Below are 10,967 nucleotides of genomic sequence, written 5' to 3'. Positions count from 1 at the left end.
GGAGACTAAGAGTTCCTATTTGTAAAGCGCTTGTCACACATCAAGTATATTTGCTACAGCATTTTTATTACCTGCACAGTGCTTAGTGTCAGGAGACTCCAAATAAATGTCTGCTCTTATTATGCTGATTACCAGGCTCAAAACCCTTCAATGGTTTTGCATTGATCTTCCGTTAAGGATAAAAAACGTCTTAACTGAGTTCTAGAAGGCTTTCACCGCCTTCGCCAGAACCCTCGCCTCCCCTTTATTCCTTCAAGTCCCAGCTCAGACACCGCGTGCCCAGGCTCCTCTGGGAGATCTGAGCTCCGAAGGCCCCCGGTTCCAGTTCCACCGCTCGCGGCAGTGACTACTGTTCGCTTGCCCTTTGGTCCTCGGTAGAGTTTAAACCCCACGACCGCAGGGCTGGGGATCTGCTGATGCCCACAGTGGGTGGCGCGGTGACAAGGCCACAAGACCCCCGCAGGCTAAAGGCGAAGACGGGGCGGGGTCGGGGACCGGGGGCGGTGCTGGCCCCGCCGAGTGTGGGGCGTGGGGCGCCGGGGCGGGGCCGCGCGCAGAGGGGCCGCGCGCCGGGGCGCGGGGGTGGCCGGGGGGCCGGCCGGGCCCGCCCCTCTCCTCCTCCTCCCTCCTCCTCCTCCGACCTCGGCCGCCCGCGCGCAGTCGGCTCCCCCGCGCCGAGTTTCCTGTTTAAGATGGCGTCCCCCGTGGCAGCGCAGGCCCGGAAACTTCTGCGAGACCTGGCGCTCCGGCCCCCGCTGCTGGCGGCCAGGTCCCAGGTGAGCGCGCCCGGTGGCTGGAGCCGCGCGGAGGGCGCTGGCGGGGCGGCCGCCTGCCCGGGTCCTCCCGGCCCTCCTCGTCCTCGCCGCCGCCTGTTCCTCCCGGCAGCGGGTGCCCGGCGGCGCGGGCGCTGCACCCCCGGAGGCGACGCGCGGAGCTGCTCCCGGGCGCGTGGGAGACCCCCCTCCGCCCCCAGCCCTTGCTCGGGTGTGGGCCCGGGGCCGAGGAGGGCGACACCCAGCACTCAGCAGTCGCTGGCGTCGGTTCCCTGGGCCCACGCGGAGGGCGCCGGCACCGCACCTGGCTCCGCCTGGCAAGTCGAGAAGTTCTCGGGCCGGGTTTAGGAGACCTGAGGTTTTACCATCCACGTTGCCAGCTCTCCTTTAGAAACGTCTCGACCTCTGAGCGCGTGTGTTAGGCCACGTGAAGAACATGCCCAGAAACCCATCCCAGCCTGGCTGGTATTAATGATTCACCTCCCTGAGGAACTTTCTCCGGGGGGACTGTTTTTGCAGATTTCAGGGGCGCCTGAGTTGGCAAAATGCGGGGGTCGAGGAGGAAAGTGGGAAACGCTCTCCCTTCCCTGCAACGAGGAATGAGCCTCGTCACAAACACACGTCAGAGCATTCCCCCTGTCCACTTTCTCCTCGTTTATAGAGAATAGAAAGCTAAGGGGCCGCGGGTGGATGCCGAGTAGCTGTTCAAACTTGGCGTCCTGTAGATTGTAGTTTCTGCAGAATGGCACGAACCGAAGTATTCAGAAGCCTTTTGGGGGGTTAAAAGTTGGTGATGACTCTTGGAGAAATCACTCAACTGCTCAACCTCTGATTGTCCACAGATTAAGTTCTTCCCCCCCTTTAAAGAAAGGGCAGCGTGGGGCTCAGCCCCAGCTGAGCAACGTCCTTGTTCATTTTCCTCATTTTTAATTTATGAGAGTCAAATTATCACATGCAATTTTAACCAGGATATGCATAACATAGTTTTTAGGAAAATTATAAGATAGCTACCAATGATTCTTTGAGTTACTCTAAGCGTTGGCTAATTATATGCAAGGTTTTGTTTTTTTTTTTCTTTTTTCCCCTCTCATTTCCTGACTTCTCATTTCTCTGTTTTTGTTAACGTAAATTTAAAAGGTGCTAATACTTATTACTGTAATATCCTTAATAGGCACTTGACAGTATGGTGGGATAGTGGAAAGGAATGGCAGTTTTGTCTAATTAAAATCACTAATAACTATTGTAATGCAGTGAGGAGAATACCTCCAGGTGATCAAGTCCTATTCATTATTTAAGTGTTACAAAAAACAACTGTAGTGCTAACTATGAGTGCAGACTTGAATTGATGAGACACATAGGGCCCTGGGCAGTGAAAACTCAAGCAAAGCTTTAATTGTACAAGGAGCCCAAGTGTTTAGCCGAGGTGTGATAGGGCTTCCTGCCTAACCAAGAAGTGAGATCTGAACGCAACACTCCAGAGAATCTGGGGACAGATAGCCTTGGTTTGGCAAGACTGGGCAAAAGGTTCTGTTACCTCGCTCCATCCAGCAGCTTTGATTTACATCACTCTTGGATGATGTGTTACCCTGTAAGCACAAGGTTTCAAAGATGAGAATTTTTTAGAAGTTCGGGTTAGTACTTAGTGCCCAAGAACCAGAAATGGACATTAGCCAGTATCTAGTGCAACCAGCTTATTTCACAGGTGGAAAATTGAGGCCTAAAGAAATGCAATGACTTGTTCAAAGTTATAAAGAGAGTTTGTGACAGAGCCCCATTCCAGAATAGTTTACTTTTAAGTTTCTGTTACACCGGGCTGTTGCTTGGTGAGCGTAGACTTCATGAAAATGCGTCATGTCAGCATTGAGGTTAGTCTGCTTATCAAGTAGCCACTATATAACATCCAAGTCCTAGAACTACTGACATTTAAATTAAAAAAAAATTTTTTTTTAAACTTTATTCATTTTTGAGAGACAGAGGCAGAGCGTGAGCGGGGAAGGGGCAGAGAGAGAGGAGACACAGAATCTGAGGCAGGCTCCAGGCTCTGAGCTGTCCGCACAGAGCCTGATGTGGGGCTCGAACTCACGAACTGCGAGATCACGACCTGAGCCAAAGCCGGATGCTCAAGCGACTGAGTCACCCAGGCGCCCCTAAATTTTTTTTTTTTATAAATCTCTTAGAATTGACAGTATTAGGAGAGTATTGCTCATGACTTTTAAGGTACTTTTCAAATTCTTGGGTACTTCTTAGTATCTCTTCCAACTGAGTCTCCTTTGGTGTTGTGCGTACCTACTCCCTTGGCCATGGCAAACATTACAGTTGAACATGACCCCCTTTTCCCACGAACCTTAAAACTCCTAAGTATTTTCAGAAATTTGTTGACACTCTTGCCTCACACCTAGTTTTTACTAGGGCCTCGTGCAGAGCTGTTGAGTATGCAGAGATAAAAGGCCCAGTTTCTGCTTTGAGAAATAACTGTAACCACTCAAAAAGATGTCCCTAGAATGACACTTTAGCTCCCTCCCCTCTCCCACCCTGTAGTTAAATTTAACATTTGACACATATTCCCGAGGTTTAATGTCATTGAAATTTCTTATTTCCTCTGCTCTTGGCTTCAGTATTTGACTTATGATTGATGTTATAGTCTTAGAAAGCCTGCTTTAGCCATTTCTTATTTTACATACATTTTTTATTCAGTCTATACCTAGGACAGGACTGTTATAGGTGCTGATATTTGGGGGTAGAGAACAAAGCCGGCAGAGCACGTGGCCACATCATACTTGATTTTAATGGGGGTGGGGAAGGGCTAGACTGTACATACATACATAAATAATGATGATGATTTCAGCCAGGGACAAATGCTACACAAAGGTAAAATAGAATCCTGGGATGGAGAATGAATAGCTTAGCCAAGAAGGTGTACGTAGATTAGGTGGTCAAGGTAAACCAATTTGATAAGGTGGGGTTTTTGTTTTGTTTTGTTTTGGCTTGATTTTTTTGTTGCAATGTAACACATGTACTGAAAATGTACATATTATAAATGAACAACTTGAAGGGTTCTCACAAACGGAACATGCCCAGGTCACCAGATTCAGATAAAAAAACTAATCATTTAGTGGCAACCCCGAGGGTCCCCTGGTGTTTCTACCTGTTGCTGCCTCCACCCTGGAAAGGGTCACCAAGTCCCTACCCTTACACCACCAAACCATGGTCTTATTCCTTTCTGTACTTATGTAAATGGAATTGTACAATATGTAGTCGCACGTTCAATATTAGGTTTATGAGATCCTGGAGGTGACTTTTTGACATTTGAGCTGAGACCTGAGTAACCAAAAGTGGCCAGCCAGGTGAAACTTTGGGGAAGAGTGTATTAGGCATAGAAGACAGCAAGTGCAAAGGCCCTGAGGTGGGAGTGAGCTCAACATGTCCAAATAGTTAAAGAGGGGAAAGTGGTAGTACCAGTAGTAGCTTGAGGTAGGCAGGGGCCAGATCATGTGGGGATTTGCAGCATCTGATAAGGAGCTTTTAAGAGTCTAGAGTGGATAAGTGACTTTCTCAAAGTTATTTAGCTAGTAAAAAAATAGCTGGGTCTGAAACCCAGTCCTGGCTGCTAAAGACTAGGCATGTAATTACTGTACTGTATAATTCCTACTGCAGACATAGGCTGGCTTTGGAAACTTTTAGGGGGAATGTTCTGTGAACTCAGTACTCTAGTAAAGATCTCATCATTGTTAGGGGATTTTTCACATGTAAGGGCTATGTTGCTGTGTCCAAATAGTCCTCCAGGAGAACAGGATGCTGTACTAACTACATGGCAATGTCATGCAGCATGACACGGCTGCGGTGGGCACAGAGATGAGCCCACTCTGTAGGTCATGTCACATGGGAATTTTGGTTGAGGGCACAGTTTCAGTGGTTAATGATCATTCCAAACGTGGTATTGTTGCCCTTCTGCACACGTTCCCTCTCATAATGGCAGGGTGGGGTTTGCGGAGCTGCTGTGTGGTGAAGGGTAGACCTTGTGGGAAACACTGCCTGTCAGGTCCCCAGCTGTGGAGTTGTGTGGTTCTCTGCAAAGCCCGGAGCTTCTGTCCAGGAACTCCTAGAGGAACACATGGTTTTGAAGGAAACTGTTTAAACCCATGCCCCTGCTGTTGTATTCTTCTAAATGGGTGGCTCCAGCTTATTTTTCTGCTCCTTCAGGATGTAGGAGGAGAAAGAGGGATGCGTGGCTTTTAGAAGTGAAGGACTAAAGGTCCCGTGTAAGTCCTTATCAGCTAAATGAGCCTGTGGAGGCTGGGCCGGAAGTTGTGACTCACATATTTGTGCCTTTTGCCTAAAAGAATAAATATCTGACTTTTTTTTTTTTTTTTTTTTTTTTTTTACAGCTGCAATTTCTTCTGTTAGAGGAAGAAATCTATCTCAGATAATTTAGAAGCTAAACTGTTGACCTTCTGTGTGGGGAAGACCTTTAAGTGTCCCAAATTGGTTTTGTTTACTGTAAATGAAACTGATCTTTTATGGGCCAGGGATGGAGTGCGCAGACCCATGGTTGTGAGAACGTTGCTGCCTGTGTATCGCAGCCCTGTTCTGCAGGCACAATGCCCAGAAAGTCGCTGAAATAATACCTCATATTTTGGGAAGGAAGAGAAATTATCTGCTTAACCTCAGATCATTTGTCCTTCAGTTCTCTTTACTACTCAGTGTGGGATTGTCACTTGATTTATCACTTTCTGTTACTCCATGGAAATGTTTTGCCTCAAGAACTTGAGAGATTTGCCCACGTTTGAGCAAATTGTAAAATCAATATCCTAATGAAACTTTGGGAGATAATACTCCAGTTAGTCTGGTGAAGAGGGAAGTGGGGAGGGCACTGCAGGTGGGGTGGGCAGTGTGCAAAAAAGCAGAGGGGAGAGAGAACGTGGGGGAGAGTGCAGGAGTCAGTTCTTGCCATCCCTTTTGTATGGAGAAGGGAGAGGCAGGTATGTAACTGAAGGTGATCTTCTAGACAAATGAGGAAGGGGGACGGGCTGCAGAAAGCCTAGAACTCAGCATGCATAGAATTCCATCCTAACTAAAAACCAAGCAAATATTGTTCATTTTTTAAAAGAGTTTATTTATTGCGGTACCTGGGTGGCTCAGTCAGTTAAGCGTCCAACTTAGGCTCAGGTCATGATCTTGCAGTTCGTGGGTTCAAGCCCTGTGTCAGGTTCTGGGCTGACAGCTCAGAACCTGGAGCCTGTTTCAGATTCTGTGTCTCCCTCTCTGCCCCTCCCCAGCTTGGGCTCTGTCTCTCTTTCTCTTAAAAGTAAACATTAAACAAAAAAAAGTTTATTTAGTGAGTTTTTTTTTTTAAGTTTATTTATTTGAGAGAGAGTGAGAGAGCACATGGGTTTCGGGGGGGGGGGGGGTGCGGGGAGTAGCAGAGAGAGAGAATCCCAGGCAGGCTCTGAACTGTTAGAGCAGAGCCCAACTCGGGGCATGAACTCACGAACCATGAGACCTGAGCCAAAGTCGGACACTTAACGGACCGAGTCACCCAGGCGCCCTGCAAGTATTGTTCGTGTAGTTGGTTTTCTGAACACTTGGTCTGTGCCTGGTGGTATTGGGTATAAGCTCCCTGAAGGCGACAACTATGTCAGTTTAGTTCTTCCCTGTAAACCCAATGTTGACGAGAATGCTGGGCATGTCGAGGTTGCTACATGACTGAGTGAATGCAGATGGGAGACACACGGCCCCTACCCTCAGGGGGCTCAGAGTTTGGTGGCAAAATTGGCGGGCAAACCAAGCATTGTACTAGAGCACGTGAATGCTGCATTTGGGCTGTGTTTTTGGTCCTCTCAGCGGCTGTGCTTGTTCCTGCACTGGGGGGCTTGCTGTGCTCTCCTTCTGAAACATTGTTTCCTCTGCTCCCAGGCCTGTTCTCTTCCTTCATTAGCTGTCTGACTCCATGTTAAATCTTCAGACAGGGCTTTCCCTGAATATTTTATCTGATTCTGCCTCTCCCCAGAGATGTCTCTCTACCCCTTACTTGCTTTATTATGCTAACGTTTTAAAGTGTGGTGATTTATTGTGTTTCTTCTTTGTATATTTATTTATTGTCTGTCTCCTTTCCTCTCTAACAAATAGAAGATTGTAAGCTCATTGAGGCCGAAGATTTTCTTATGCACCACCAGTTTCCCCAGCTCGCCTGGCAAGGTATTCAGTAAGCTTTTGTGGTCTCAGTGACTGAGTGTGGTTCATAGAGAAGAGGGAAGGGCAGGTAAGTAACGGAAGTTGAGCAACGATGCAGACAATCGAGGCAAGCGAGGAAGGAAGGGGCTGTAGCGAGTCTAGTTGTGAAAGGACTTTCATAATAAGACTGTTCATTTCGCATGTGCGCAGAGACCCTATGCAGGTGATCTCTGCATACCATTTCTTTAGCCCTTGCAACATTACTGCTAAGGAGGTTGTATTGTCTTCATGACACGTGTAAGGGAACAGTCACAGAGAGGTTAAGAGCAACTTGCTTAATTACAATTAGAGTGCGAGCAAGTCACCTGCCTCATGCTGACAAGCCACTTAGGCTGTTAAAACATTAAACTGTTGCTAAAGGATCCTATTTGGGCGGAAACATCCGGTTACACTGATTGCTTGCATTTCCCAGTCTCTCTGCCCCGAGTGGCTTGTGCTGACTCAGGTGTACTGATCTGTGTACCAGGTTGTCTTCTCCAGGCTCTTATCTGACTCCTTCCCTGGCTTCAGGCTCTGGGAAACAGGGTAATAGAGAAGAGGGTGTGAGTTCTGCATTCAAATCGAACAATATTCAAATTCTGGGTCTGCCAGGCTCTTGCTTTACAAACTGTTGAACTTGGTTGAACCTCAATTTATTGTTCTCTGAAAAGGGATAAATCTCATATGTGGTTTCAGAGAGGACGTTTGACATAATGATATGGTTGGCTCACAACGGTTATTTTTCTTATGGCAAATTTGAAGCTAACTTTACTTGCATTTTTTTATGCTTTACTAAGCTAGAAGCATTTTCCCTTCTCAGATCTGATACACATGTATTGTTTGCTGCCATCTCAGGGTTAGGCACTAGCTTGGTGTTTTCCATATGTTTTGTTCCCTTGAATCTTTGCACCAACCACGTGGGACCGAGATGATGATTTGCCATTTACATCTGGAGCCCTTGAGGCTCAGACAGTCCACGGCCTGCCTCCTGTACCCCAGTTCTACATTATTCTGCAGGGCGTGAAGAGGGCGTGAAGAAGAGGGCGTGAAGTGAAGGTCTGTAGAAGCCCAAGGTAGCAGTGGGGAAGGTCACGTGGTGAGCTCCGTTGCACCATCCTGGATGTGGCTCATTCCAGAAATGTTTGCACATCTTCGTGTTTACTTAGTAGTGATGGCTTCTGGACCTCATGTGCGTCAAAGGTCTGAGGTGGCGGGCACACCTAAAGAACTGTAGTCACAGCCAGTCCCAGGTGCCTTTTGCTGTCTGCCCAAGTGTGGAGCACTGACTGTAGTGTTTTGGGGATTCTGAAGTTGTGAAATTGCATTGCTTTTGAAGGGTGGGCTCCGGGGGGTGCTCCTGGAGGACAGAGCTTCCTGGCATTCTAACTGCAGACTTGGATCAGTGTGCAGTTGACACGGCTAGCTTTTGCGTCTTTCAAAAATGGTTCCAAAAGGATAGCACTTTAGCACCAGTCACGAAGGCATAGATTTCTTAGGCTTAACTCTGTAAAGTTTATTTTTGTTTTAAGATTGGAGGGATTTGGTATAATGTATAAATTGATGTTGGAGACATGGCCAAACATTAGGGGTAGTTGTGTGCAAATTTGGGACCTGTGGGGGGGGGTGGCATGTGGGTCTGGTGTCTCTTTTCCTACCACTTCCCGTTTCTCCCTGTGCCTGGCCCGCTTCCATTTCTGGGCTGTCCGGGTACCAAGGTTGTGACTTGTGGGCACCGAGGAATTCAGGAGGGCTGCCTTGTGGAGTTGCGGGTGGTGGGGCAGTCAGAGATGAGGCCGGAGACCAAAGCAGGGGCACCATTCTGCTGATCCTGGCGTCTGGTATTGGAGTTAAGGTTTATTCTTGAGGGCAGTGGAGAATCATTGAAGAGTTTAGATAGTGAGGCAAAGGGGGAAGTTTGAAGCTTTAGAGGACCCTTTCTGCATATAGGATGGAGATGTGTGGGGGAATGTTGCAAGCATGGGGCTCCTTTGGGGGACTGTGCACTGATTCAGTGCCCTTAGTAATTGTATCAGGAGAATGTGCGTAAGGCAGGACTGGGGTCAGACTGTCTGGGTCTAAATCTTGCCTTAAACACTGATAATTCTTTTTTTTTTTTTTTTTTTTTCCAACGTTTATTTATTTTTGGGACAGAGAGAGACAGAGCATGAATGGGGGAGGGGCAGAGAGAGAGAGGGAGACACAGAATCGGAAACAGGCTCCAGGCTCCGAGTCAGCCCGGAGCCTGACGCGGGGCTCGAACTCACGGACCGCGAGATCGTGACCTGGCTGAAGTCGGACGCTTAACCGACTGCGCCACCCAGGCGCCCCACTGATAATTCTTTTGATCTGTAAGAATTACGTATTTTATTACAAGACTATTTCACATTTCAGCATCTCTGAAAACTAAACTTTTTTTATTTGAGAAGGAGAGAGAGAGAGGGAGAGAGAATCCCAACCAGGCTCTACGCTCAGCATGGACCTCGAGATGGGCCCCCATCTCATGACGCTGGGATCATGACCTGAGCCAAAATCAAGAGTCAGATGCTCAACTGGCTGAGCCACCCAGGAGCCCCTGAAAACTAAACTTGTTTGCATACTTGTGATTGATCTACAGGTTTTCTTTTTTCTTCTTCCTCCAGTTGTACATAACATGGGAGAAGATGGGGGCTTGCACCAAAATTAGGTTGGCTGCATAATTTGTTGCCAGGTTGGGATACTTTGAAAGTGACCGTGAGCACTGTGAATTGTTACCACACCAGGGCAGCAGGTGTAAGAAACCAAGACTGTTTCTGGAAAACCCTAACTGAAGTGGATGAAATGTTGGTAATGGAGGTAGGAGAGAAAGATTGGCGTTATTAAGGCAATATACTGGTCAGGAGCCATGATTTCTTCTGATCACAAGGTGCTGCCCCCTCCTATCCTGTGCTGAAAGCAAAAAGGTGATAAAAGGCTCTGTACCATCCCTGAGCCAAGAGGGTGGGAGCAGCCACTCTGGTTATAAAATGTCCCTGCTTATCTTTACTTCTAGAACCAAGTACTTTGACCCGATGGCTGGGTGTTCTCTGGACACTTTGTTAGGGCCTCAGAAAAGGAACGTGCAAATAAAGGAAGAGAAATAGAAAGCCCCATACATCTGCCAGCCTTCCCAAGCACAGATGTCTAAACCTGAGCACAGTGACATGCTTTCCCAAGCCTGAAGCCTTTTCTGGTGTTAATGACATCCTGGGCCCTGTTGAAATGGTGCATTCTGGCTTTGTTATTTCCTTCTGTGCTCTCAGTCTTGTGTGGGTGGTGCTGATGCTTCTTAAATCTTCTTTGGTTGAAAGAGACCTGCTTGGACTTATCGCAAGAAAAATAAAAGGTTTATTGAAAGGGACATGTACTAGAACTCAACACTAATCTTCCTTGGTGTTGGCTCTTCTGTGCCCTTTCTGTACTGTAACCAGTCACTTACTCATGGTTACATCTCTTTGTAACTTCTGCCTGCACATGACTTTGACTGTCCAGTCCCATGCCCACTTTAGCCTCCCATCCCCAAAACATCATCTAGCTTCCATCTCCCAGAATAGTATACTTTTTAGGAGAAAACCTTGTTTGTCTAGCTCACCATTTTGTATTCACATTTGGGTCACTGGCCAGCTGATAGATGGACTGTTTGGCATAAGGTATCTACCCCCACCCTGCAGCCCATGGCTAAGATGGGGGCGGGTCTTAGGAACAGCACCATGGTATCCCCACGTAGCAGAGCTCTGCATGCAGTGTTGGGGGGTGGCGTGGCCTGGTCCATTAAGAACATCATTATATTTTCCATCCTTTGTGAACTTCTTGTCTCTAAGATCACATTTTCATGATTGATTTGTTTCCTTTTTCACGTTTCCAACTTTCTGAAGATGTCCTTACGATTCACCTTTTTTGTCTGTGTTGGACTCATTTACCAGAGTTGAAGATAATGGCAGTGGGCCTTGTTTTAGACTGTTTTCTTAT

The 10,967-nt window shown here is 47.4% G+C and overlaps 1 protein-coding gene across 2 annotated transcripts in view; it reads left to right on the top strand.

The window, feature by feature from the left end:
* The first annotated feature begins 632 nt into the window (after window positions 1–632).
* The window catches only part of SUCLG2 (succinate-CoA ligase GDP-forming subunit beta), a 273,195-nt gene continuing 262,860 nt past the window's right edge, over window positions 633–10,967 (top strand). Inside the window, exon 1 of one of the 2 annotated variants that reach the window (XM_030307196.1) lies at window positions 633–776. In XM_030307196.1, coding sequence (XP_030163056.1) covers window positions 693–776 — 84 coding nt within the window. In that variant the 5' untranslated portion in view covers window positions 633–692. Of the gene's footprint in view, window positions 777–8,155; window positions 8,234–10,967 lie in introns of those variants that run through there. The other variant, XM_030307197.1, reaches the window with a different exon arrangement.

Source organism: Lynx canadensis, chromosome A2 (assembly GCF_007474595.2).
Source record: "Lynx canadensis isolate LIC74 chromosome A2, mLynCan4.pri.v2, whole genome shotgun sequence".
Lineage (NCBI taxonomy): Eukaryota > Metazoa > Chordata > Mammalia > Carnivora > Felidae > Lynx > Lynx canadensis.
The sequence above is the reverse complement of the archived record's forward strand: the minus strand, read 5'-3'. Positions and strand labels throughout refer to the sequence as shown.